Genomic DNA, 26,446 nt, shown 5'->3' on the forward strand with positions numbered 1-26,446 from the left:
GAATAAAAAGACTCGACAAATCTTTCATGCAAGCGGTATTCGCGTAACCAACAAAATCCTTGATGACACAGTTTCTCATTCGGATACCACAACTTGTGGATCGAGACGGGCCTACAAACCCTCGTCAAAACACACAGCGCCTGTCCATAACCTTGATAACCACCCCACGCTCCGTACTTCGCCATGGCTCCCCATCCTGAACACCCCAATCAAAATTTACACGCAAGTCTCAAGTACCATCCAGGGTGACAGACAAGTGTGATCATAGACAACGTCATTGACCACCCGTGTCCTTTGCAGACACTGAGTTGATGAGTCGCTGGTATTTGGCTTGGGCCTCCTGCTCTGCATCTCGCAGAGGCTTCGAGGGCCCCTCGCCGGGTGGCGTTTCTGACTTTCCCTTGGATGTCCATAGAACACCAGGTCTCGACACCGGCTTCGGCTCACGGGCCGGGTCAGGCTTGGGTGTAGACCCATTTGTCTTTGGTTCGTCCGAGATGGTGCCGTCCTTCTCGCCATCTTTGACGGCTTTTGGAAGCCTCATCGCGAGCAGCACGTATTCTGCGCGTGTCATGTTGTCCATCACATCGTCCATGTAGCGCCGTACCTCATCCTGTGGGGCAACCACTCGGGCCAGATTCTCCAGATGGCGTCCAGACTGTGTAAAGATACGTATCGTAACAGGTTGGTAATAGTCCAGCTTTGGGTCTCCGCCATATTCGGATGTACTTCCCTTACGGACTATCAGGAATGACGCCACGACTTGCTGGCCTGATGGCGTCGGCGGATACTCCAGGATGCTGAATTTGGGGAAAAGATATCGATCTCCGCTTCCAAAATCAAAGACAACAGCGGTGACGTCCGGCTTGGGAGCCGGCGGGGGGCCTTTGGACCGCAAGGCTTGGGGATTCGGTTGTGCCACAGTCTGCGGGGTTGGCGCCCTAGGTTGTCCATTCGGTACTCCATTGGGGGTGTGTTGTCGCACTTGCGATGGAGCAGGGGAGGGCCGCGGCGCCGCTCTCATCTCTCGATGTAGCCGATCTAGGATATCCTTCAGGTCCGTAGAATCTGTAAAGCCAGGTCGTCCATCGGCGATCCGGCGGATCATGTCCCGGGTTCTGTGTTCCTCCAAAGCTGCCTTGACCAGCAAAACAACCAGAGGGTCACTTCCCTGTGGTGGCCGCAGTTCTGATGACTTCTGGTTGGGATTTGAGGCCAGAACAATGTCGAGAATAGTTCGAACCTCAACCGCAAAATACTTGACCGTTCTTCCATCCACCAGAAGTCGGTCCGCAGATGGTCCCTGTTGTCCACCTCGGCTGCGATATTCAGCATTTAGCTGATCGATAATTTTCTGGAAATGAGCTAGCTCGCCCTCCTTTGCCTGTCCAACAGCGACCCTCTTCATAAGATCACGAAGTTCAGCATCCCCTGATGCTTTTTGCGCAAGCAAAGCAATGACAGGGTCATTAGCGGATGGCTTTGCTGCGGGTGCCGCAGAGGGAGGAGCCGGTGTAACTGGTTTCGCGAGACCGGCTGTGGGCGTTGTATGTATGCTCGTGGCTGGTCGAGGCGCTGGTGACATGGAGGGGGCAGCCATTGGGCCAGCAGGTGGCCTCGTCGCTGGGATCGGGGCCGAAGCTGCCGGCAGCGCAGCGCCAGGAGGAATGGCAGCTGGTGGCGGAGGATTTGAGGGTGCACGAACGATTGGAGGTGGTGTTGGGGATGGTGCCACAGGCACTCCGGCTGGTTGAGGCCTTGACTGGAGATTTGGGCTCGGTGAGGGGGTCATATTGTTCCCTGGAGGCACTGTTCCTGGCTGGACAGTCTTCGGAGTAGACTGCTCCTGAGGAACTCGAGGAAGCGGCTGTGGTGGCTGCGCTGGACTCTGAGATGGACCCGGTGCCGGGCTGTGGTGCGGAGGCTTTGCTATCGTCGCTGGACTTTGGATGGGAGTGCCGGCTCCTGAGGCTGGCGCTTGAGGCGGGGGCATTATGCCATTCGGAGGACCATATTGTATGATGGGACGGTTTTGCTGAATCGGCTGGGGCTTTGGCTTAGGATCCTTGACGACATACATGGTAGCTTCGATGATGTGTGGTTCAATCGTGATCGTGACGGTGCCGACCTTTGACATGGTCTCCTTAGGCGGATTCTTGGGGTCTTCATTGATGACGCCCTTGCGCTTGTGCGGTTTTGACCAATATTTGGCGAAAAGACCATCGCTGATCCATTTTTGGCGAGATCGTGAAAGGGATTCGGCAAGAACACCGCTTCACAGACGCGTCTATCAGTATGAAGATTCCACGGTTTGGATTCGATTCAACTTACCTCTCGCCGACCGACTGGTAATCCTTAGACGACAAGTCTTCGGGCTGCGCGACTTCAACGGTGGGGAGCGGCTTGCCTGCCTGAATCGACTTGGGCAAAGGAGGCGGGGGAGGCTCTTCGGGTTCTGGAGCTGGAGGAGGCGCGGGGGGAGGAGCAGGCGTCGCGGAGCGTTCTTTTGGTGTGACATTGCGCTTTTTGGCAGCGTGATCGCCTCGAGCAGCGGCCCGGGCGGGCAGCTTGCGCTTCCGCTCCATCGAGTAGCTCTTGTAGCAGAAAAGACTACAGAGGACGCAACTGAAATCACACTGCGAGAGGGAAGCAAATCATTATAAGAAGGCCATACAAGGCGCGTCGGCTGTTGAAAGCAGAAAAGAAGCTCGCTATTGACGAGATCGACGAGCACAAAAAAAGCCCGGAGCTAGGTCCGAAGCTGAGGCTGGGTATGGAGGGAGTATCAAGCCAACATGGGAGGTGGAAGACGGAGGATGGAAGATGGAGATGGGGATTGGAAAGAGGAAAGCGGTAGCAGGGACGGCCAGCAACCCGAGGCCCAGTGCTCTCCTACAGCATGGAGAGACAAACAGGGGTTATTATTGGCTGAAAGCGCTGGAAAAAAGGCGGAGGGGCCGCTAGCGTGCTGTGCTTGCTGAGCCTCTGATACCTCAGCGGGATTAGACCTAAGCTCCCGTGCCGCGTCTTCAGGGCCTGGGTACCTCAGTTTTCCCGAACCAAGCGCTGCAAATGTGATCAATCCACCCGGGATGGATGGGAATCATTCAGTGCCAAATCAGCTTCATGCATCAGAGCGCGTCCAGCCCAGCTTTCCCCAGCAACAACCTGGTCAGCGTGCAGAAGACCCCCGCTAAACCTAAAGAGGCACTCTGCTCATGCCGTGACCAACTGGGCTATCAACAGCCTTCATATCAAGCTACGAGGCCAACGATTCGTCCGGTGAAATTGGCTTCGTGTCCCGACTCGGGCGCAGGAGTTTCAGCGATGCCCAAGTCTCCAGCTCGGTGACGTTTCTCCGCACGTGTAGGCGGCCGGCCAGTGGAGGTGGCCTTTGGTCAGATTCGAGGCTCAATTGGCTTGCTGTCGATTGGCGGCTCTGGTGGCCCCACTTCGCACCTCACTTCAGGCGTGTTACAGCCGCATCGCTGACTGTGCAGCGGGTAAGACGCGCCTGCGCCTGCAGTACATCGGCCGCGGTGGCTCTCCCTCGTAATTGTAGGTACCTTTGATCACCGCGCTGTCGCCTTAGCGCGGATGCAGCAACGTCTGCTTCAACCTCAGGCCTCGGATTCAGACCCCGAACATGACTTTGCACCTCCATACAGTCATGACATTTTCATTTTTGACGTTTTGACGTATTCTTCTTTCCCGATAGAAATTTTAGAACTTTTCTCGAATTGTCTAGACCAACCATGTCAATCCCCCTTCATCCCGCGCTGCGGACAGCCATCTGGGCGGTCGCAGCACCTCTAGGCCTGTACTGCGTCTTCCTCGGCCTAGGCATGACTCCTTTCTTTCAGAGACAGTACGGCGTGCTTTCTAATCGCATGTGCACCGTAATCAATCTCTAACGCGGAAGATAGCTTCCTGTACGCTCACAAAATCAACACCCTCCTGTGGACAGACGTCAACAAACCACAGCAATGGGGTTTTGCTCGTGCGTCTCCCCTGCAATCTTCCGTGACACTCACATTGCCTCACACGCCACACATCAGGAAATCAGGTGACTCCATTTTCGCTCAAGACGCCTGATGGGGAATCCATCTATGCTTGGCATATCCTTCCGTTGCCTCTATACCTACAGAATGAGGCTTCGATAGAGTCGCAGAACCCGGGCTTCTCGGAAGACTTTACCAAGACCGAGTCGTTTCGCCTCCTCAGAGAAGATCCCGAGTCACGATTGGTGTTGTACTGTGAGTAGATCTGCGCTGATTCACTTGCACACATTGGGTAGGACTAACATTTACAACAGTTCACGGTGTGAGTGATACAGGTGACAAAGCAGGCATCAACTAACATAGACAGAATGCTGGCCACATTGCGCAAGCCATCAGGCCTGATAGCTACCACTCTCTAACTGACACTTCGTCCTACCATGTCATTGCAATTGACTATCGAGGCTTTGGCCACTCCACCGGCGTTCCATCCGAGGCAGGTGTCATTCAAGATGCTTCAACGCTTGTCGAATGGGCCATCAACGTCGCAGGAATTCCCTCCAGTCGCATTCAGCTGCTGGGCCAAAGCTTAGGTACGGCAGTTGTCAGCGGCGTCGCTGAGAAGTATGCTCTTCAGGGTGTCGAGTTTGCCGGCATTACACTTGTTGCCGGGTTCAGCGATCTGGCTAATCTACTCGTGGGTTACCGCATCGCCGGCATCTTTCCGGTTCTCGCGCCCTTCCGTATCTGGCCCTGGCTAGTGCGCTACCTCCACCGCTTCATTGTCGACAAATGGCATTCCGCTGATCGGCTGGCCAATATTGTTCGACACACAAAGACGAGGCTGAGGATCAACTTGATTCACGCCAAGGATGACCGAGATATTCCCTGGATCGAGGACAACAAATTGTTCCGAGCAGCAGCACAAGAGACTGTAGGAATTCTCGACGAAGCCGAATTCGATGCTTGGAAAGAACAGCGGACCATCAGAAAGGGAGATGACGCATTCGTAACGACCTGGACGGCAGAGCCCAACATAATCATTCGACAAGAACTTTTCCCACATGGAGGCAAGTTGGATTGTTCTTGCTTGACTATCAAGCATAACTGACTAACTTGACTGTGTAGGTCACAACGACATTATGGGATATGCGCCTGTGGCCCTTGGCATCATGAGGGCGTTTGATCTACATGGAACGACTTACACTGAAGACTAGAGTCGGAAGATGCACAGGTCTATCCAATATCACAAGAGGAGTCTTTCGAGACCTGCTTTTTCGTTGTATACAAGAGGCACTATCCGGCCATGTTGTTGGATCTGAGTCTGGGTAGGCATGAATGAAGAGCTCCACGCGAAGAGCTTGGTGGGATGTCACTGAAGAGCGTTATTTAAGAACCCAGATCTAGTAGAGGTCACCAATATCCATTTTAGTCTATAAGAACCATCCCAGTACGCAGGTTCTCGTTATAGTTGTCTGAAGAGGAGACTTGCTCTTAGTTCCACTTACACCAATGCTCGCAGACAGCCCAGTTAAACGTTGAAGCATAATTGCCTTTTTTAGCAAGAGCGTCAACACCAACAAAATTTTACATAATCTAGGGGGATTCTATATCTCTAGAATTACGGGCATTTTTTCAATTATTTTTGACCAAATTCTTTCAGCTTCTCTTTTACCCTCAGAGCCTCGATTAAAAGTCAACCCCGCATCTGGTAAGAAGACACTTGGGCATGACCCAGACCCAGACCCAGCACATGCCACTTGACTTGGCTGAAAATTACCCCACCAAGAGCTTCCTCCCCACCAACGTCAATTGTTGGCTCCGACATCACCACACACCTCGACACCGCAACCCATTTCACCATGTCCGAGGAGTCCAAGCCGGTCGAGCCGGTGGTCGAAGAGACCAGCGCCGAGCTCAAGGGCAAGGCCATCGCCGAAGCCGAAGCCGAAGCTGAAGCCGAATCAGGCTCCGAGTCGGAGCACGACGAACATGACGACCATGCCGATCCCAACGCCGCCGAGGGCTCCAGCGAAAAGAAGAAGAAGAAGAAGAAGAAGTCGAAGCGCGCCAAGGTCAAGGAGGCCCTGACCGGCCAAAAATCTGGCCCTACTGATTCCGACTTCCACAAGGCCCTCGACGGTCTCACTCCCCAGCAGATCAAGGAGTTCCTCGCCCTCAACCCGGCCCTCGCCAAGGAGGTGTCCAAGGCCTCGAGCAGCGAGAACCCCTCTGCCGATGAGGCCGCCGCCATGCTGCGCAAGATGAACCTCCAGGACATCATGACTGGACTTGCCGCCGGCGGAAAGAATGCGAAGGACATGGGCTCTTACAAGTTCTGGCAGACGCAACCTGTGCCCAAGTTTGGCGAGGACTCGACTCTGAAGGAGGGTCCTCTCCGCATTCAAAAGGTCGAGGAGGTGGACAAGGAGCCCTCGCCTCTGATCGGTGGTTTCGAGTGGGTGACGATGGATCTGACTGATGACGAGGAGATCAAGGAGGTGTATGAGCTCCTCAACAAGCACTACGTTGAGGATGACGAGGCCATGTTCCGCTTCAACTACTCCCCCTCTATCCTTCGATGGTGAGTCCCTCTTCTTGGATATGTAAATCCAATAGATTGCTAACACTTTCAGGGCCATGATGCCTCCTGGCTGGAAGAAGGAGTACCACGTTGGCGTTCGCGCCACCCAGTCGCGCAAACTCGTCGCCTTCATCTCGGCCATCCCCGTCAGGCTGCGCGTTCGCCAAAACTTCATCACCTGCTCTGAGGTCAACTTCCTTGCCATTCACAAGAAGCTTCGAGGCAAGCGCCTCACTCCCGTCCTCATCAAGGAGATTACCCGCCGCAGCAACCTTAACGAGATCTGGCAGGGTCTCTACACTGCTGGTGTCGTCCTCCCCAAGCCCGTCAGCACATGCCGGTACTTCCACCGCGCCCTTAACTGGCAGAAGCTGTACGAGTGCGGATTCAGCCCTCTTCCTCCTAACAGCAAGCCTCAATACCAAGTTCGCAAGTATCAGCTACCCGAGAACACAAGTACCAAGGGTCTGCGCCCAATGGAGGAGAAGGATCTCGAAGCTGTCATGGATCTGTACAAACGATACACATCTCGTTACGATATGACACCCGAGTTCACTCGCGAGGAGGCCTATCACTGGTTTGTCCCTAAGATCGAGCCCAGCGGAGAGCAGGTTGTGTGGACATACGTTGTTGTGGTAAGTCATGTTATCTTGATCTTGTTGAATAGCGCACACTGACCAGTCTCAGGACAACGACAACAAGATTACCGACTTCTTCTCCTTCTTCTGCATTGAATCCTCTGCTATTGGTAACACCAAGCACAGCGTTATCAAGGTTGCCTACATGTTCTACTATGGAACCGAGGTGGCCCTGCAAGAACCCTTCGACAAGGCCGCCCTTAAGAAGCGCCTCAACGAGCTCGCGCACGACGCTCTCATCCTCGCCAAGCAGTACAAGTTTGACGTCTTCAACGCCCTCACCCTCATGGACAACGCCCTCTTCCTGGAGCAGCAAAAGTTTGGTGCAGGTGACGGTCAGCTTCACTACTACCTATTCAATTATCGCCTCAACCCCATTGGCGGTGGCGTCGATCGCAAGAACCACCTTGATGAGGATAACCTCAGCGGCATTGGTTTGGTGATGCCTTGAGTAGATTGTACATGATGGGTGGCCAACTAGGTTTTGCTGGAGTTGAGCGGTTGTGAGCCTTCAAGTTACATCTAGGAAAGAAGCCCAAAAAGAAATCAAGAAATGAATTCCCATGAAGCCATATGTCTAGAAACAGCTGCTGCAATCACTCATACAGGTCAACCCCCCATGGCGTTTATATGACTTGATACTCGACATGTCAGCCGAATGCTGGCAACCACAAACCCATCGTTAAAAGCCTCATGTCACGTCTTGGCCTGCAATGTATAGAACAAGGCTTCTCTGGCCTACGCAATGTTCCAGCTTTCACCTCGGCTGGAATACGAGGCCCCTCCTAAACCCCCAACATCGTTCGTTATCTTTAGGTCTAGCTCAGGCACGTGGCATGTCTGGGGTTTCTGGGGGGGGCGGGAACGTCAGATGGCCGAAAAGTGCTATCTCTCTCCACATCTGACATCGACAAACAACGACCAAGGTTGCATCTGTGTATTTTTGTATTATATTTTTGAGCATATTCAACATTCATAAGCCTCATTTCCATATCGCGTTACTGCAGCGACTCAGAATCAGTTCAGGTAAGGATGCTGACTGGTTGCTTGTGACGGCCTGCTGATAACCTCAGAAACAGTCAAGAATCTACATCCTTGGCATCGGGTGCTTGTAGACGAGTACAGAAACTATCCCTGGAAGTTCGGGACGGATATAAGGCCGTGGATGTACTAACTCAAGGACACTGTGAAGCAAACAATCAAGACCCATGGCGTCGACCGGGTAAGTCAATGTCTTTTCCTTTCCTCTTCCTTTAGTGCTCCCAGCTTCCCTCTCATACTCTCACTGACATGCGCCGTTGCAGATTTCCTGCGTTCCCCTCAACAGAGGAGACGCTCAAACACCCAGCGTACCCAGCTACCATCTGGGCGCTGGAACCTCACCAGAAGGGGAAGCTCCCTGTGGCAAAAGACCGCGGTGGTCCTCTGAATATCGCGTGGGAGGTCCATGGCGACGGACCGATAAAGCTTGTGGTACGTTGCCCCCGTTGTAATTTTCCTTGGCCAGCCTACTTCTCTCCTCTGCGTACGGTCTTAAACTGACTCCGATCAGCTCATCATGGGTCTGGTTGGCGCCCTGACCTCGTGGCAGCGCCAGACAAAGTACTTTGGCCATGACCGTGGCGACAAGTACTCAGTCCTGCTCATCGACAACCGTGGCATAGGCGGCAGCGACAAGCCCCTCAGCCGCTACTCAACGAGCGAGATGGCCCTAGACGTCATCGAGGTCCTCGAGCACGTCGGCTGGACATCCGAACGTCAGCTCAACGTCGTCGGCATCTCCATGGGCGGCATGATCGCCCAGGAGATGGCCATGCGCATCCCCAAGCGCCTCCAGTCTCTCTCCCTGCTATGCACGTCTGGGGGGCTGACCCATGGCGCAAGGGGTGTGTTTGAACTCCTTTCTGAGCGCGTAGGCTTCATCATACCCAAGTCGATGGAGCGTAACATTTCCGACACGGGCCTGCAGCTCTTCACGCCCGAGTGGCTCGCCGCCCCGGACGGCGAGACCCTCCCGGAGCCGGGCGTCACTCCCCGATGCGGGCCTCCTCCCCCGGAGGTCGGCCCGACGTATCGCCTCTTCGACTCCAACTTTCAGCGTTTCCAGGCGCAGGAGCTCACGAAGAGGCTGGACCCGGAGACGTTCACCATAGGGGGTCTCATGTCCCAGCTCACAGCGGCGGGCCTGCACCGCAAGTCGGACGAGCATCTGCGGCAGATTGCCGACACTGTCGGGCGGGAGCGCATCCTCATCATGCACGGCACGCGCGACAACATGATCAAGTTGCATAACGGTGAGAGGCTCATCCAGGTGATGAGGCCCGGTGTCGGGCTCATCGAGGACGGCATGGGTCATGCCCCCCCGATGGAGCGGGCACAGTGGTTCAACAGCGTGTTGGAGGAGCGACTGGGCATGTGGACCAAGATCGTAGATGAGTGATGATGTATATGAGATCTGTATTCGCTGGTTTTGGAAAGAAATATTTGAGAAAGCAAGGAAGCAGGCATGTTCGCATGATAGAGGAATGAGAGCGAGGAGGTGAGAGGAAGTGAAGACAACCAGTGTTCCACGAACCGAGGCGGCGGATGTGCATGTCTCAGGGTGGGAAGTGCATGGTTGCAGATAAAGTCTCATTTCGTGTGTGTGTGTGTGTGTGTGTGTGTGTGTGTTGAACATACATAGTATGTTGAACAGGAAAATCTCGAGACAGGTATATAGTTGCATAGTACCATACAGGCTCGATCAACCGTCAACCCCAGCTCCGTGATCTGAACAAGTAAGCACGATGAGACACTTGACGTGAAGGCATACTTTATCAAGGCACTTTCATATATGCTTCAATACCAGAGAGTTTCGAATCTCGAATTCATTTGTCTATCATACATCCATCCCATCGAGGTGCCCAGGTCTACTTCTTGACCCATCCTTGGCACGAGCGGCCCGCCAATCCCTCTATCCACGCTCATAGAATTCGCTAGATTTTGATGTTACAGAGTTCCAGCGTGCGCCGTCCATCATATACATGTCCAGACCCTTTCTTGCGATAAAATGCTTTTGAATATGACCTATCCCCTGGCTTCCTCAAAGCTAAGGCTAACCAGCGTGTCGCTATGTCTTGGGGAACCAGCCAGTCTATCGAGTAAAGTAAAGACCCTTGTCCAATGAAGCCGTTCACCTCTCGCCGGCAAGTCGTCGGCTCTGGACCTCGCTAAGAGCCTTGGTACCGCTCAGGAAGGACACGGCGCCGAGGAGGGCAACAACGGGCAGGGTCTGGAACAGGTTCCAGGCGCTGTAGTAAAGGAAGAAGGTTCCCTCAATGGCAAAGATGGATCCAAAGAAGACGGCGTGCGAGACCGGCGCAGCACCGAGGGCCTTGGTGATGTGGTTGACGTTGGCACCTAGAGCGAGCCACTACAACACATTAGCAATCGTTCCAACTACAACAAATTTCATCTCGGTATACATACAGCCAGGAAAAGGGTGGGAACAGCAGCCGCGATGGCCAGCACAAAGGCGAGAGAGATGACGACAGGAGGGCTCTTGGGGTCGGCGCGGAAGATGTGGCTGATCTGAGCTCGGGGGCCGTATCGCATGGGAGCGTCATACTGGGGTGCGGGAGCGTTGGGATCAAGACGGATCTCGATCTCGAAGACGGGGGAGATGAGAGGGTCAGAAGAACCGAAGGAGCCCAGGACCAGGTTGGCCTTGAGGGGGGTGTCGGAAAGGAGCAGCTGGATAGGGAGGTCCTTGTGCGTCTGGGGGTCATGTTAGCAACAGCGCAGCATCGACGAAGAGGCAATCGCATACAATCTCGACGGATCCCTTTCCAGACGCCTTGACGGTGAGGGGGTAAGGAGCCTCGAGGCCGGTCGCTTCGGTGAGGACGAGGAAGGCCTGGTGAGGACGCTTGGCCTTGGAAGCTTCGGTCGTGGTCAACGAGACCTTGATGCTGTCGGTATGGCCGAAAACGAGGGCGTTCTTGGTGGGCTTCTGTTCGGCAAACCTATCGCAGGATCATTCGTAAGTGCGTGTCCATTATGAAGATGTCCATCAACCGTAATCGCATCATCATGGGATGTAGGAGAGCTTACTTCTGGGTGACGCCGTCGGCCTTCTTAGAGGAGACGGTCACGGAGCCATCGGTAAATCCCCAGGACGAGGCAGCGCTCGCGACGCCCGAGAGCAGAAGCAGCGACGATGCGATTGAGAAGCGCATGATTTCAAAGGGTGGTCGCAGGGTCGATTCGTTGGTTGGAGGGAAGTGGACAGCTTGAGATGGATCTCGAAATGGGTAGCTCTACACGACGTTGCTCAAGAGCGTTACGTGGTGAGTAGTGGGGGCGTTTGATTGGTCAAAGCTATACGGCGTGGGGCACTCCTTGGCTTCAGGGTAAAGGAGCATGCTCCAAGAAGGAGAGATAGAGGTAAGGTCCAGGCCATTTCAATGATATGGGTAATAACTACCCAGGGCTTTATTGTATTTACCATTGTGAACTCTTGATCAAGCTTTTTTCTTTCTATTTTTCATAATTTGGGTTACTGCTCTTTGATCATGTTTGTCATTGAGGGCGCCTCACACAGCAGCGTGCAGTTAACAGTTCAACCCTCAATTTATTACTCCATACTAAAAGCTCGAATTCATTTAACCACATGCTCTTTTTCTCTTTGCCTTCCTCTTCCGTATTGTATTCTGGATGGGATCATCTGGTTTTATCAATTCATGTAAAGATTGCATGTGCGCGTCATATCTCTCATTCTTGATAGTGGCTTGTTCAAGGCGGTACTGTGACCACTTACACCAAGCACCAGATCGACTGCAAGAACAAAACTGGATATATAAGAAAGGTCATAAATGCATCCATGGTATATCCACCCTATTCGCCCTTAATCTCAGACTGATGCCCCTTGATGGCCTCCTTATCCTCCTCCGCCAGCTCAATTCCAAAGTACTCCTTCAAAGCCTCCACCCTCTCCGCCTCACTCTTACACTCCTTCACCACCACCGTCTTTCCGCCGAGATTCTCCTTAATCACCTCGTTGATCAACATCCTCTTGCCATAAACCTCCTCGCCCGTGTGGGTGCCCACCTTGGCCCTCCGCAGAAACTTGACCACCAGTACCGTCGACGTCTGGAAGCTCCGCGTGCTGGTGCCTGTGTAGCAGTTGGAGACCTCAAAGTCGGCGGGCAGCCATTCGACTGAGTGGCTGAAGGCGTACAGGCTCGCCCACGGCTGGTCGGGGGCGTTGCGGCACTGATAGATCCACAAGCGACGACCCGCAGTCAGCTCCGTCTGGCCCGGGATGAAGTCCTTGATGAGCCGGGCATCCTGCGTGCCCATGTTGTGCCACTCGGCGCCCTCGACCAGCGGCATCGGCTGCGTGGGGCCGTCGCCGCCGAAAGAGGCGTCGAGGACCCAACGGGTGTTGTCCGGGAGTGTCACGATGTTGACAATGTGAACCCTGTAAGTGAGTCAGTCGAAATGTCTTATCTGTATTACTTCAAGTAAACTCACCAGCCGAGATACCCACCGTAAGGAACACCATCCTTACGGAGTCTCACTCTTACTCCAACAGGATATACCTGAAAGCCGATAGCACGGAGCATGTAACAAAAGAACAAGTTGCTCTCCATGCAATAGCCTCCCCTGCCACGGCCGCCGCCGACAATCTTGTCAAACAGGGCTTGAGGGTCGAGGATCACATCTCGGTGCGAGGAGTAGTGCAGCGTCAGGTTTTCGTAGGGCACCGTGGAGATCATGTGCTGGTGCAGCACGGTGAGAAAGGCATGGTCCAGTATGGGCTCGCTGCCGCTGCCGACATAGAACTCGTGAGGGATTTCAAGGTGCTTGAGGAACTGGGCGACCTGCGCCTCGGAGTATACGGCTGAAGACATGGTGGTGAAGTGTAGAGTCTGAGTAAGAGAGCCTAATACCAGGACCAAGCAGACAAGTAAGCATTTCAGATAAAGACCCAGCCCCAGGACAAAGTGCAAACACCGACGTCAGATCGAAAGATAAACGACCCCCCCTCGTCTATTTGTCCCGCAAACCTAAGCAAAGGGACCGCAAGGGGACCCCATGCCCGTTGGTCCGCATCACGAAACGACAGACTTGCCAATCATTCAGGTCAGTTCGGGCTCTGTCTTACAAGGAACCATGAACGGCTGCGCCCTCTGTATCCACCCGGTCTCAAACGGTGGGCACATTTCGAGAGCGGAATCTTGGGAGCAGCCAATCAGGGGAATTCCGGCGTTTACTTCGGGAGCTGTGTATTTGTTAGTCTGGCGTTGGCGCAGAATCCGTAATAAATGCCTCTCGGTCCGTCTTGCACGGTCCATCCCCATGAGAGTTGAGCGTCTTGTTCAGCTCTGTTGGTTGCTGATGTTGCTGTTGGCTGCTGTTGTTGACATTCTGCAAAGTAATCACAGTCAGACATGCAAATGATCCGTCAAATTTCAATCGTTATAGTATAAAGAGTATCAAGGACAGACGCCAGACCGCAAAACTCCCATCCTTACATGCAACCCCCCTCCCGGGATGACATGACTCTTTTTACCTCTATCTGTACAATGACATCGCGCCGTTAACGCCAAGCCCGAAACTGCCGCTCTGCCCACCGACATTTCGTCCCCCGTCCGTTCCTTTACTACAGCTCCGTCCTCCGGCTCGTCGTCGTCGTGGCCGCCGCGCCGCTCCTCTTGGCCTTGGTCCCCGTTACGCCGGGCATGAAGTCCTGGATGCCCATCCACTCGACCACAAATGCCGTCGTGATCCTCGCCCAGTCGCGCACCGTCGGCAGATCGAGGTTCTCGCCGTCGTCGCCCATCTTGTGCCACATGGTTGGGAACGGTGTCGGGATGATGTGTAGGATCTCAACACCGCGCTGCATAAACGGCCGGTGGTCGTCATCGATGTAGCTGCGGCTGAAGCGAGTGGCATCCTTGTTCACCTCGGGGAGGAATGCCCTCTTAGGCTTTGTCTCGAGGAGGTTCAGCTCTCGCATGCGCTTCTCAAGCGCAGCCATTGCGCGGTATGCCCAATGTGTTGTCAGGAAGTACGAGGGGACTCTAGGGTTCTTTTCGCCGAGAAGGTCGAGAAGGACGAAGAGACTGATTGAGTCAAGAGGTGTTCGGTAAGTGGACGTAGAGCCGTGGAACTGGAACTCCCACTGTTCTGCGAGCGATCTTATCATGCGTGTTAGCAAAACTCGGTGTCATGATGGTGCTGTTTCATACCTCGAACCGTAGAGGGAATCATCATTTGTCCACTCATGAAAGGCTTCCTCGCCGTCCAGAAACAGAATCTGAATTCCCTGGGCGTCATCGAGTCCATCCTCGCCGTTCTTCTGCATGTTCTCCCACTTTGCCTTGAGCCCAGCTTCAATGCTCCTCGCCAGGTGCATCAGCATTGCACATGGCGCAGCGCTATCTGTTGCGCCGATGAAACCCTCGGGCTCATACTTGCTGTCGTAGTGCGCAGCCAGGGTGAGGCGGCTCACGTCCCCCTTTTGCGCCCATGGCGGATCCCGCCGAAAGATGAGGTTCGCAAAGGGCACGTCCTTGTTACCAGTGGCGGGTGTCTTGGATGTCGAATTCTGCCACTCGAGCGTCCATTCGGGGAGGTTCTCGGTGAAGAAGTCGACAAAGTGCTTCTGGGTGCGCAGCTGGCCCTCGGTTCCCGGGACGCGGGGGATCAAGATCGGGGCCAACAGCTTGCCCTTGTGGATATCGAAATCGTCACCGGGCGATGGAATGTTATTGAGGGCATTGTCGGAAAGCGTCATGGACCCAGCAGCAGCGGCTGGCGAGAAGAGGGTTGTCGAGACGAGGGCGAAGATGCAGAGGACGAGGGTGGTGAATGGCGATGGCATTCGGGGCATTGTCGAGGATGCGGCCATGCTAATGGCAGGTTTTCCCATTTGTCGTGGGAGGGGCGCGCGCAGGAAGGAACTACCTTAGCTCATTCCGCCTGGAGCATCAGAGGCCGATCTGGCAACGACGGGAGTTCCAGCGCGGGTGGGATAGGCTGAGAAGCTGCAAGTGGTATAGGAGCGAGGGAATTATTACCTATCCAAAATGCTTCGTTGTCCAAAAGTTGAAGCCTCGCATGGATGTAACTTGTTCAAGGGATAAGGTAGTGGGGGACACGAAACCTACGCCTGTCAGTGTCCACGAGGAGGTAACCTTAACCTCGAGGATAAACACGGTACCCGATAATAATTTTAGATACAGGAGGTTTCAAATTCGCGATAGTGTTCCCCAGACCTTCTAACCTCAATAATTAGAGTAGACAGTCCGGTCACTCAGTGGCTCACGCTGTCATGAAACCAACGATTCACCAATGCCAGGTACCTCACTACTTCTTGTCAACATGTCCAGATCGGCCCGGTGGAGGGCCACGCCGCAGCCCCCTTTCGGCTTGTGGCGGGGGAGACCCTTGCATAGAACAAACTTTCAGGGGCATCATCTGAATGTCCAGGGGGCTTGAGCGATAGAGCCCGATTGGCTGATGGCAACAACCTTGATGAGGGTGATGGATGGGAGGCTGATGATGCAGATAGAGACTAGAAAAGTAGTCCTGTTAAATAGCTATGATGACTCTATTCTAAGTAAATAGAAAGAAAAGTGTACTGAGGTGATAATAGAACTATCATAAAACTATCTGATTTTTCTATAGCCTTGCAAATTTGATCATGACATTCATGGATGCTTACATGGTTTCTTAGGAGCGCTTTGCCTTGGCCTCCACTGGACTTCCGTCTCTGCACCGTGCACGGAGTGGTGGGCAAGGCACTGGGGCTCCAATCATGTTGCAGCATGTCCAAGAACAATATCAAGTATGCCGCATTATCGTTGATATTGTTCTCGCTGCATAGGCTACTCGACTGAGAGTTGTCTGTGCGAGGTGGTATATCGTTAAGGCGGAGAGTGTGAGTTAGCCATGATGCCTATATCTACCCAGCGAGACTCTCACTTGAGGCGTGCAGTCTCACTGCCACACTGGAGAACTGCCTGGGACTTATTCAACTATTTAAGTTTTCACATACAAGTTCAACTTGCCTCTAATACACCATGGCTCTCAACTGGCATCAGGTGTATCGACGAGTCTATTTCTGCCCCGTCCTCCCCGTCGTCCGCCTTGAAAAATGTCCCGAAGTTCCCATCCTACTCCCTCCGGAGTAAACCTCTAGACTACCTATCCAACGAGGATATGTTACACAGACTCGAGGGCGGGGGAGATCCTGGCATCTCCCGTACATGTCAGCCAATACCATCCCCGGACAACACCTACATGCTTAACACCACTATGTACTGGAGCCTATGGACACGGGACAACGCCCGCTGGAGGGCCTCATAATGTCTGGTTCTACATAATTTATGCAGACCAGGTTTCTTTGATTTACTTTACGATGCCTATTGGGTTAGCGCCTGTAATGGGGTTCAACTCATTGGTGTAAGTGTGAGGGGAGACTGTATGAGATGGATCGATATTGAGATTGCAGCTCAACTTAATTCAAATTGTTGTTCGCAGCTATACTCACTTTCAATTTCTTCATCCTTGTGCCGATAACGTCAAAAACATGTCCTCACCCTCTCCTGTCTGGCTCATTACGGGCGCCGGCACAGGCTTTGGTAAAGCCATCGCCCAATCCGCCCTCAAACGCGGCCATCGTGTAGTGGCAACGGCTCGTCGGCTGTCCGTCCTCTCCGATCTTGCCGAAGCTGGAGCCCACACCATGGTCCTCGACGTCACGGTCCCTGAAGACGAGATCGCCGTCAAGGTCGAGGAAGCACACGGCGCTTATGGCCGACTCGATTACCTCGCCAACTCGGCAGCCTACGTCCTCGAAAGCACCTGCGAAGAAGCATCGTAAGTGGCACCTCATAGAACCAAACCGCTAACCATAGCAGCGAGAAGGAAGTTTTTGACGAGTTCAACACTAACGTCTTCGGCACCATCAAGCTCTGCCGCGCCGTGACCCCCTATTTCCGAGCCCAATCCCACGGCGGAATCGCAAACTTTGGTTCCCTCGGCAGCTGGGTTGGTAGCCCGGCGACGAGCTTCTACAACGCGACCAAGTGGGCAGTCTCAGGCTTCACAGAGGCGCTTGCCGCCGAGCTCAAGCCGTTTGGTATCGCCGTGACGTCCGTCGAGCCTGGCCAGTTCCGTACTGCTTTCCTCAACGCCGACAAGCGCAAGAAATCGGCGCGGAGAATGGAGGATGTTTATGCAAACACCGGTGCTGAGGAGTATCGCGCTCTGCTTGATGCCGCAGATAACAACCAACCAGGAGATGTGGATCGCGGGGCCGAGATTGTCGTCGATGTTTTGACCATGACAGGCGTGGCGGAGGGCAAGGAGGTTCCTGTTCGATTGGTACTCGGAAAAGACTGCCTGAACGTTGTGAGGAGCAAGTGTGAGAGCACACTTCAACTGATGAACGAGTGGGAGGGAGTTGCTGTTTCGACAGACCGCATTGACTTAAAGTTGTGAGTGTTGAACCCTCCAACGTAAATATAATTGTCGACTCAATTGTAGTCATGTTATTTACTTGGACTGCGTCTAATGCGCAGACGCCTGCATATCCAAACAGGCCTTGTTCCCCCAACACCACATGGGTTTCGTTGAAATCTATTACAATGGATATATCGTGATAGCCGTGGCGCTGTGCAGGGCCTCATGTATCCTGGCGCCAGAATGAATGCGAGAAACAAGTAAAAAACACCAGACGCCCGTCATGCTTTTCCTCCTCTGTACCGTGATGCCGATGCCTTCATCATTGCTCATCTCCCGGGGTAAGATATGTTGAATCTATAAGTTGATGCTGGATATGTCTTGATATATGCGCTACTCCATCTCACTGCGCCGTTCTCGTCTAATGCAGCTTGGTGGCATCGCGGGCAAGCTTGTTGGCAATCTGCTTCTCCTTGGGGATGGTGAGAGCGTTGATGCCCAGGTAGTTGCAGATACTCGTCACCACGAGCCAGGCCCAGCGGAAATAGACGACCATGGAAAAGGCAAGGTAGGCCCACAGGTAGTAGAGTTCCAGCTCGGCGCTAATTTGGGGAAGTCCAATTCGGGGAAGGTTTCCGACGATCGCACCGCCGACGAGAGGGTACAACATAACGGTCCAGTAGGGAAAGGGCTGGCGCGTCAGGTGGGCGAGGATCATCTTGGTGGTGAGGCGGCCAAAGACGAACGCCATGGTGAAGCAGAAGAGGACGAGGTGGTTGTTCTTCATGAGGGTGCTGTAAGGAGAAAAGACCCAGACCGCAATCGAGATGGTGTAGACGGCCATGGGAATCCACTCGAGGAAGACGGACAGGACGGGGAGGCCGTTGGCTCGGCGGGCCTTGACGACATTGAGGACGCAGAAAGGAATCTGAGTGAAGACGAGCGAGCTGACGATGAGACCAATCCAGATGTCTCGGAAGGTAGTCTCGCCCAAAAGGTCAGCCAGGCCGGGGAGGCTGCCGTTCAGACCGAGTCGCAGAGGCTGAGTCCAGATCTGAGGGCCCCAGATACCAGACATGACCATGATGGCGCAAGCGATGAGGATACCCTCGGTGGGACCGTTGATGACGCCGAGGTACAGGGTGTGCGTGTGGTACGTCTCCCAGGTCGAGAAGAACATGGGGAGACAGGGGCACAGCGCGGTGAAGATGCCAGCTGGCGAAGTGCCCAGACCCATGGCGGCAGTCTCGAGCAGACTGGCGAGGGTGCAGTTGAGGGAATCGATTCCGTGGTCGAAGAGCTCGCCGAGACCGCTCGAGGTTCCTGTTCGTCGCGCCTGTTTTCCATCAAGGTTATCCATAGTCTGGTACATGAAGAGACCGAAGGCGAAGCTGAAGTAAATCCATGAGGGACCCTGGACCATGTCGTCAATCAGCAAATTACCCACAAACTTTGCGCGCAGCGTCAACGTACCGGTCCAACCAAGTCTGGCATGAAAATCTGGGCCAGCGCGACATTTCCCAGAATGAAGCAGAAACCCAAGAGGGTGACCATGTTGGGAGCGATCCATAGTGGGAGGAGGTTCACGGAGGCGTTCCACTGTATGACGACAAGAGACAAGGGTTAGCTGTCATGAGCTCCATCATGTTGGCGGACGAAAGCTTCACCACTCCTCAGCGGATGAAATGTCGAGGACAATAGTCGAGGACAAGCTGCAGAGGGCCGTCGAGAGGAGAAACAAAGCTTTGTTGGGCATCGAGGAGACGTACAAAGGGGCCGAGAATGTATTTCGACACGGGCGACAGATCGACGCTGGAGTACTTGTACGTCTTGAGATGGACAAGAGCATCGTCAGAGATGCACTCAGCGACGTTTTTCTCTGCAAAAAAAATGTCAACGGTCAGCTCGAGACAACCAGAGATGCTCCCTCTCGAGGAGCATTCCATCAATCTGTCCATGACTTACTGGTGTTGGGAGCCATGTTGGTGCCGGTCGGGTCGCTGGCCGTGGGATTGAAAAGCGGTAGTGTCTCGCTCCCGGACATGGTGGGAAGGGAGGGGCCGGAGGGAGGAGGGGCACGGAAAAACGGGGGACCCCTTTAAAAGGGTACGGGAGAGCAACAGCCAGCGCTGGAAAAAAATATGCCGGTCAAGCCAAGAGTTTGGAAGCTACTGTACGCAATAGCTCCCTCGGTAGGACCTCTGTGATGCAGAAAGCCAGGCGGCGCGAAACAGAGACAGGCGGCGCTGCACGTGGGCGGAAATCTCAGGTCTCTGAGTGGAAGAATTGACAGGCGTGATGGCTTGGGGGTGGGCTTTGTTGAGGAACGGATGGGAATGGATTGGATGGCAGATCAAGTTTCAGGCCAAGAGATTCGATTCGCGACAGACCGGGGGATGGCTTGATCGGGGTCTAACGGTCGAGCAAAAGACGGTGAAGAGATAACAAACCGTGAAGGAATATCTTTTGTTTTATCCAAGAAGAAGGAGTGTGAAGAAGAGATGGAAGTGTAAAGGGGCAGGTTTCGTCTCTGGAGATGGAGGACAGTAGGCACTTGAAATTGAAAAAGCTTCCATCCCACTTGGAGCATTCGTGGTCTCGTATGTCGCGCCGCGCGCCATTCGAGCCCCTGGACCACAGGCAGATGCCCCTGCCAGTGCCAGCGATCCGGCCCACTGGAGGTCTCCGCTTACAGGGGCACGATGCCTCTAAAATTGGACAATTCATTAAAGCATCTCAGAGACAATCTCGAGTAGACGAATTTGACAGCCAACGATAGACGCGACCTGCGTTGACCGTCATCCGATCCAATGCCCCTTTCTGATCCTGCCTGACGGATCCCTAGCCGATCCGACACTTTGACCTCTTTTCTCTGTCAAAAGGCGGCCAGCCCTACACCCTCACATGGATATCCGCAGCGTCCGAACTCATCACGAGACTCTCTCGACTTGATTTGTTGGGGACCGAGGATCTATGGGTCTCGCACAGATCTGGAGTCATTCACATGTGCTAATCGTCCTGTGAGCGCGTGAGCACTTGCAAAAAGAATACGAGTACTCCTCCAGGCAATCAATCAGCAAATCTTCCTTCATCTCGCAAACATGGTTAATCCGTCCGGAAGCCACAACGGTCCGAGGGTCCGGAATGTGGAGGTGTCCAACATCCAACTTCGAGAAAACGTCTTGAACCAAACAAGTAATCAATCACGAGCTCAAATGTCACGCAGACGCAAGCTTTGGGGTTTCAACTGCAACATTGCAGCTGGCCATCTTTGATTCTCCCTCTTTTCTGCCACCATCATTATCCCTATTAGTTAAAGGGGACATGCGCTTCCCATGTCCCAAGTCGAAAAACATGAAATCAATCAATAATGCCGTGCCACCAGAAGCTAACCCAACACCTAGACGTCCGAGGCTCTCAAGGAATGTATGAGCAAACAAACAAACAAACACAAGCGAATCGAATCGAAACGAATCAAAAACACCCAAATGCATCAGTGGTTCTGTTCCCCACCCTGTTGAAGGCGAATGCGATCCTCTTACAGCATCGCGAATCCCACAAACATGGTGCTCAGCACGACCGCCAGACCCCATGTTCGGCCGGCTTCGAGAGCTGAGGAGCCGTTCTTGGTGGTAGAGCTGTCCGAGTTGGAGTCTTCGCCACCGGGGTTGCCAGTGAAGAGGGTGTCGGCATCGTCGGTTGTGCTGGCTGTGGCCTTGACGGCTGCAGTGCCAGTAGTGGCAGTCGCGGTTGTGTTGTACTTCTTGGGGTTGCTGGCACCGCAGGGGTGGTCCTCTCGACAAGAAGAAGCACAAGCGTTGCTTCCCTTGCAGTCCTCAACGCACTGGTTGCCCCATTCCTGGCAGACGTAGTAGGGAATAGTCAGGGAGTACTCCGACACGTTGGGTTGCTTGTTGTCGCTGCAAATGCAGCCGTAGGTGAGGGTTTCCTAGAAGGCTGGGTCAGACCATGTCGTGCTAGAGCAAGCATGAAAAGAATAACACTTACAGGATCACAGCTGTTCACCTTGGGCTCACCCTTACTGGTCTGCTCACAGATGAGCGGGCATGACTCCTTGGTAGTCCGGCACCAAACTTGTCGCTGGGAGATGGGCACACTGTCGGGATCGATGTAGTAGTCAGCGTTGACAACGGCAACGCAAGAGGCGGCAACAGCCAAGACGGTCGTTCGGAGAGACGGCATGGTGAATGAGTATTTGTGCTGAGTAGTAGAATTCGTCGTGAAGATGATGGAGTATGTGTCTGAAGCCCAAACAACAAAAAGCTCGTAAACGGACAAGATTGACAAGAAGGTCGGGGATTACTGCAACTTGGGGTCAGCCGTTTTAACTTGATTTGCAACCAAGACTCGCCCTTTCCCAAGCTGAGGGAACCTCGGGGCGCCGTTGGGAAGTTGAGGTATGCAAGAGGCTATCCCCACGACAACAGAGGAAAGAGGCTTTGTCTTGGCCTCGGCTGGGTCAGATTTTCACGTACAATTATGGTAGGTAGGTCAAACGAGGAAGCGAGAGATTGCGAAACTGGGGAAGAGCGAGAGTTGGAGAAGAAGGAGCAAAATCAAGAAGTTGCTTGAGAAACAAGCAAATAACGATTGTCGGGAACTGAAAGGCAAGAGTAAGACTCTTTTTTTTTTTTCTGTGTGCAGCAACGAGTGTATATGTTGAAAGACGGGACAGGCGGGGGAGGGAGAGGGAGGAAGAGGAGAAGATCAGACAAAGCAATGGAACCCTACGGACGGAGCCCCGTACGGCCGGCTACGGTACAAGCAGGCAGGCTAGGTACCTACCTAATGGGATGCTACATAGTACAAGCTACCTCCGATACAGCCCAAGAGAAATGAGCCAAATTGGAGGCGAGACCCGAGGCTGGTTGATTATCACGACCACAGACCACCGCCCAGGTGGTTGTGACCTGCAAAGTAGCACCAGTATTCCTCCGGAGCAAGAGGCGAGCAGGGGACCTCAGCACCAGAGCAGCAGTATTGGGCTTAGCTCCCACCTATCCCAGGAGCCATGCCCGCCACTCGGCGCAGCCTGGTGGTCAGGAATGCCCGGGATCCTCACGGCCCAGGCCATTGTCGGGCTAGCCCCGACAGGGATTCCCGTGCTTGAAGCTTCTGCTTGGGCGGTTTGTGGTCTGGGGAGGCTTGGGAGGCTTGCAGTGGTGCAGTTTGTTAGTTTTGTCCATTTGCATGTAATCTCCAGAACCCTTATTTCTTGCTCATGATGGAATAGGGGGGCCCTCTCGCCTTGACTTTAATATTAAGCTGCCAGCCCGGACTGTTTTATTGATGACAATCCCAATCGACATGTTCCTCATTCGAGGTCACTGTCCCTTCCTACAGTTGACGTTTCAATATCAGTTGTCTCGCTTGTCAGTCAGTGTCAGTGCCAGCGAGGCCCCTGGGCTTCCAATCCTCACCTCTCATCCTCAACCACATGTCTCACGCCTGGTTGGTGGCGCCGACGGCCGACGAGAAGCAGGCTCCACATGGGGGATTGAAGCGATATGAGCCCACTTGCTGCACTTTGTTTTGACCCTTTCTCTCATTGTGCATCACCACTGACTTGTGTCTCCCGCGTACGGCGCCTCCAGTTGGTTGTGCTGTGCACGCCATGAATGTTTACGAGCCCACCACCTCGAGAGTTCTCGGGCGATAGCGGCGGGCCACTCGAATGCGAGAATGGTGGCCAATTCTTCCCCAAACAGGCAACTCTGACTATGCGCCTAGCTTATGGATTAGAGCCGAAGTGCCGCTCGTATTTCTTGCATACGCGATAGGCGATGATGGTCAGTGTCTCCGTAGTTTCGGACCATTTCTTGTGGATATTTACGAGACTGCTCGACCCCGCGCGTGATGCACAACGACGAGAACATGATGATGAAGCGGCGCTGGTGACCTGTAACTTCCTGTCTAAACTCATTGCAGACGGCACAGCATCGGACGGGTCAACTACGCTGACGCGGCCACTGAGGAATGGCTGGAACTTGCATACAGGCAGATGTCGGCTGGCTGAGCGGGATATGCAAGCCCACGAGAGATGTAGCATGCCGCACAAATCTCTGTGATACCACACAATATTACTTGAAGCCCGTGAGTCGAGCCTAGAAGGCGTTGCCCGAGACAGGAGCCAGTCGGGGGCTGGCTTCAGGTTGGTGGAGGTGACAGGCTCGCACGTCTCCAGTCTTCGAGGTCTAGAAGCACCACTATTACAGGGATAGCTTCGTCTGGGGATATAACGTAGTGCCAACGGCCCCAGGAGGCGGAGCGGAGAGACCCAACATGCTCAAGCCCAACTTGCATCTATTGCTGACGGGCTCAAGATCGTCTTCCTTTCAGTTTTCGCAGTGACGGCATGTTGACGGGACACGACAGATGAGACGGGCAAAAAACAGTCGGTGGCTTTAGGACATTGACGGCGTAAACCATCCATGGGCAGATCCACAAGCCGATGTGTACTTCTGTCAGACCACGACCTCTCGGCTGCCTTCTCACATGAATCCTGGAGATGATTACGGCCAGGATGAGCGGGTTGACCGCCTCTAGCACCGTGCATCATCCGCCTCGAGCCACACGCCACTTAGGGCTTGGAATAAGCTTACCTAGCTCATTGCCTACAAGAGAGCTTGAAGCTCTGAAGCTCCGGGGGCCAGAGTCTGTTCGGTCGAGGACGGAACGGAGCTGACTCGGAGGGCTGTGAGACACGGCCCGGGGACGAGATGCAAGGTGGGTGTGGAGGACGGGGGGCTTGGTGATTTAAAGACAGACAAAGAGTCGTCAAGGCTCATGAATATCAGCTTTCGAGAAACATATGGGGGGGGGGGACTCCGGCGAGGACTCAAATCAGCACTAATCACCGCATCTTGGTTCTCAAACCTGAAGATACCAGGGAAAGCAAACACCTGAAGAAACGGGCTTCGGCATAAGCCCTGCCGGATACTGATTAGAACACCGGCAGTTGCCCGCCGTTGTTGGCGGTTACCAGCCCGATGTACCTCCCATGCTCCCGGGTCGGCGGCCCCTCTTTCGGCCGGAAACAGACAAGCTTCCGCGCCCGACAACGTTTGAGGCTCCGAGTCCTTGCAACATCACGTCAAAATCAGACATCCGCCACAATAAGCAGTTTTCCGGGGCATCGCCTTGTACTGGCTGCCTTTGTTTTGTTTGCTAGTGATATTGATCCCCCTTCTGTTGTTGTTGCTTGCGCTCTACTAGATCGTCACAAGCCACCCCGGTGAAGCCCAATCCCACCTCGCGACGAATTACTAAACCAGGGCTGCAATCGACTGTTGCCCTGACTCGCCAACGAAGCACTCTATCAGGTCATTCATTATCCGATTGAACCTAAGCGACTGGCGATTACCCCATCTTGCGCGAAACACAACATCCCGATCGACCGAGAGATACATGACCCCGAGATCGTCATCGCCAACGCATCGACTGCTCATATTCTGAAACGCTCTCGGCTGTCGCATGGTTGAATGAATGGCGACGGCGGTAGATCAGGCGCCTGCTGATGGCGGCTTCGGCGCTGGCGCAGAGCACTCCGAGACACGCGGCACGTCCATCGAGGTGTTTGAGACACCGCGGACCTCATTCGACCACGACCGACCCCTCGACGACAATGATGCCGCAGCCTCGACTGTCTCGCCGAGCTCCATCACCTCGCCGCCGTACTGGCTCAATGTGCATGGCCATCAGCGTTCCGCCTCCAACATGTCGGCCGAGTCAGTCCTGCCCGCGGGCGCCATCAGCCTCCGCGACAACGAGGCGAACGAGCACGACGACCGCAACAATGCTTGCTGGGCGAAAAGCGTCGAGATTGTCAGCTACACTGTCGTCAACGGGAGTGCCACAAACATTGGTGCCTTTGTAGTGTGGAACATTCGTGTCGAGACGCTGAATGTGGGTTTTGACCTTCAGACTTTTTAATACCAGCCAGGCTAACTCAACGAGTAGGGGAGCTACATGAACATTCGAAAGCGATATTCCGAGTTTGACGACTTTCGGTACCGACTGGTCCAGACCTTTCCCGGCTTCGAGGCGGCAGTTCCGGCTCTTCCGCCCAAGAGCGTCATCTCCAAATTCCGGCCCCGATTCCTCGAAAAGAGGCGGGCAGGTCTTCAATACTTTCTCAAGTGCGTCTTCTGTATCACGCTCTTACTCTACAGTTGATACTGACATGTTTTCACAGCTGTATATTGTTGAACCCAGAGTTCTCTGGCTCGCCAGTGCTCAAGGAGTTCCTCTTCGCATAGCGTCTTGACATCGATATTTCTTCTTCTTCTTCACTGGACATGTATTACCCTCCGGCTGGTCTCGGGGATATCGGAGGCCTCTTTGTATAAACGGCGCAATTTCTGTCACACGTGAATATGCAGCAGAGATCAATATTAATGATAATGCCATGGATGACATATATTTGTGGCCTCATGGCTTGTACCTTGGTGACATGTCCTCCTCTCTGGTGAACACTTTGGTCCTCCTCGCCGAGGCCATATTGAGCCATGTTCTGCTGAGGCCGTAACAACAGCCAGGACTAGGTACTATTGCCGATTAATGAGGGCAAGAACGAGACAGAATTCTGGCATGTTATCGTCAGGTACATGTGCATATCGGCTTCGATACTTCCATCATCCTAAGGCTGCCCCAAGCAACTCCCTAAGACCAGGCCAAGATTGATATCCCTTGTCTAAGGATTTGAGTTCGTCGTCTACTGAACAGTATTCACAGTGCGCATTTTCAAAGTT

General features: G+C 53.8%; 11 protein-coding genes across 11 annotated transcripts; 5 read left to right on the plus strand and 6 right to left on the minus strand.

Moving 5' to 3' along the window:
• Window positions 1-274: 274 nt before the first annotated feature.
• NECHADRAFT_31226 (uncharacterized protein) lies at window positions 275-2,585 on the minus strand (the record flags this gene model as incomplete). Its single annotated transcript, XM_003054566.1, has 3 exons — window positions 275-1,641; window positions 1,702-2,273; window positions 2,332-2,585. The coding sequence occupies 3 exons, from the start codon at window positions 2,583-2,585 to the stop codon at window positions 275-277; spliced, it is 2,193 nt and encodes a 730-aa protein (XP_003054612.1).
• Window positions 2,586-3,755: 1,170 nt separating this feature from the next.
• Window positions 3,756-5,174, plus strand: NECHADRAFT_75511 (uncharacterized protein; the record flags this gene model as incomplete). Its single annotated transcript, XM_003053852.1, has 6 exons — window positions 3,756-3,868; window positions 3,927-4,000; window positions 4,059-4,256; window positions 4,316-4,323; window positions 4,369-4,932; window positions 5,127-5,174. The coding sequence occupies 6 exons, from the start codon at window positions 3,756-3,758 to the stop codon at window positions 5,172-5,174; spliced, it is 1,005 nt and encodes a 334-aa protein (XP_003053898.1).
• Window positions 5,175-5,860: 686 nt separating this feature from the next.
• On the plus strand, window positions 5,861-7,671 carry NECHADRAFT_30718 (uncharacterized protein; the record flags this gene model as incomplete). Its single annotated transcript, XM_003053853.1, has 3 exons — window positions 5,861-6,582; window positions 6,635-7,217; window positions 7,270-7,671. 3 exons carry the CDS (start codon window positions 5,861-5,863, stop codon window positions 7,669-7,671), a joined length of 1,707 nt encoding a protein of 568 aa, XP_003053899.1.
• Window positions 7,672-8,428: 757 nt separating this feature from the next.
• NECHADRAFT_75513 (uncharacterized protein) lies at window positions 8,429-9,660 on the plus strand (the record flags this gene model as incomplete). The annotated part of the gene is made up of 3 exons (XM_003053854.1): window positions 8,429-8,442; window positions 8,525-8,693; window positions 8,773-9,660. 3 exons carry the CDS (start codon window positions 8,429-8,431, stop codon window positions 9,658-9,660), a joined length of 1,071 nt encoding a protein of 356 aa, XP_003053900.1.
• Window positions 9,661-10,392: 732 nt separating this feature from the next.
• NECHADRAFT_75514 (uncharacterized protein) lies at window positions 10,393-11,437 on the minus strand (the record flags this gene model as incomplete). The annotated part of the gene is made up of 4 exons (XM_003054567.1): window positions 10,393-10,632; window positions 10,689-10,976; window positions 11,029-11,224; window positions 11,313-11,437. 4 exons carry the CDS (start codon window positions 11,435-11,437, stop codon window positions 10,393-10,395), a joined length of 849 nt encoding a protein of 282 aa, XP_003054613.1.
• Window positions 11,438-12,095: 658 nt separating this feature from the next.
• Window positions 12,096-13,114, minus strand: NECHADRAFT_75515 (uncharacterized protein; the record flags this gene model as incomplete). Its single annotated transcript, XM_003054568.1, has 2 exons — window positions 12,096-12,681; window positions 12,735-13,114. The coding sequence occupies 2 exons, from the start codon at window positions 13,112-13,114 to the stop codon at window positions 12,096-12,098; spliced, it is 966 nt and encodes a 321-aa protein (XP_003054614.1).
• Window positions 13,115-13,866: 752 nt separating this feature from the next.
• NECHADRAFT_90464 (uncharacterized protein) lies at window positions 13,867-15,592 on the minus strand (the record flags this gene model as incomplete). The annotated part of the gene is made up of 3 exons (XM_003054569.1): window positions 13,867-14,404; window positions 14,456-15,020; window positions 15,559-15,592. 3 exons carry the CDS (start codon window positions 15,590-15,592, stop codon window positions 13,867-13,869), a joined length of 1,137 nt encoding a protein of 378 aa, XP_003054615.1.
• Window positions 15,593-16,800: 1,208 nt separating this feature from the next.
• On the plus strand, window positions 16,801-17,714 carry NECHADRAFT_75517 (uncharacterized protein; the record flags this gene model as incomplete). Its single annotated transcript, XM_003053855.1, has 2 exons — window positions 16,801-17,090; window positions 17,129-17,714. The coding sequence occupies 2 exons, from the start codon at window positions 16,801-16,803 to the stop codon at window positions 17,712-17,714; spliced, it is 876 nt and encodes a 291-aa protein (XP_003053901.1).
• Window positions 17,678-19,719, minus strand: NECHADRAFT_103265 (uncharacterized protein; the record flags this gene model as incomplete). The annotated part of the gene is made up of 4 exons (XM_003054570.1): window positions 17,678-19,089; window positions 19,149-19,274; window positions 19,445-19,554; window positions 19,641-19,719. 4 exons carry the CDS (start codon window positions 19,717-19,719, stop codon window positions 18,097-18,099), a joined length of 1,308 nt encoding a protein of 435 aa, XP_003054616.1. The 3' UTR covers window positions 17,678-18,096.
• Window positions 19,720-20,887: 1,168 nt separating this feature from the next.
• NECHADRAFT_99009 (uncharacterized protein) lies at window positions 20,888-21,878 on the minus strand (the record flags this gene model as incomplete). The annotated part of the gene is made up of 2 exons (XM_003054571.1): window positions 20,888-21,624; window positions 21,684-21,878. The coding sequence occupies 2 exons, from the start codon at window positions 21,876-21,878 to the stop codon at window positions 21,214-21,216; spliced, it is 606 nt and encodes a 201-aa protein (XP_003054617.1). The 3' UTR covers window positions 20,888-21,213.
• A 3,534-nt stretch (window positions 21,879-25,412) lies between these two features.
• NECHADRAFT_75520 (uncharacterized protein) lies at window positions 25,413-25,954 on the plus strand (the record flags this gene model as incomplete). The annotated part of the gene is made up of 3 exons (XM_003053856.1): window positions 25,413-25,601; window positions 25,656-25,834; window positions 25,891-25,954. The coding sequence occupies 3 exons, from the start codon at window positions 25,413-25,415 to the stop codon at window positions 25,952-25,954; spliced, it is 432 nt and encodes a 143-aa protein (XP_003053902.1).
• Between the last annotated feature and the right edge of the window lie 492 nt (window positions 25,955-26,446).

This window comes from Fusarium vanettenii (genome assembly GCF_000151355.1).
Source record: "Fusarium vanettenii 77-13-4 chromosome 1 genomic scaffold NECHAsca_1_chr1_3_0, whole genome shotgun sequence".
Classification (NCBI taxonomy): Eukaryota; Fungi; Ascomycota; class Sordariomycetes; order Hypocreales; family Nectriaceae; genus Fusarium; species Fusarium vanettenii.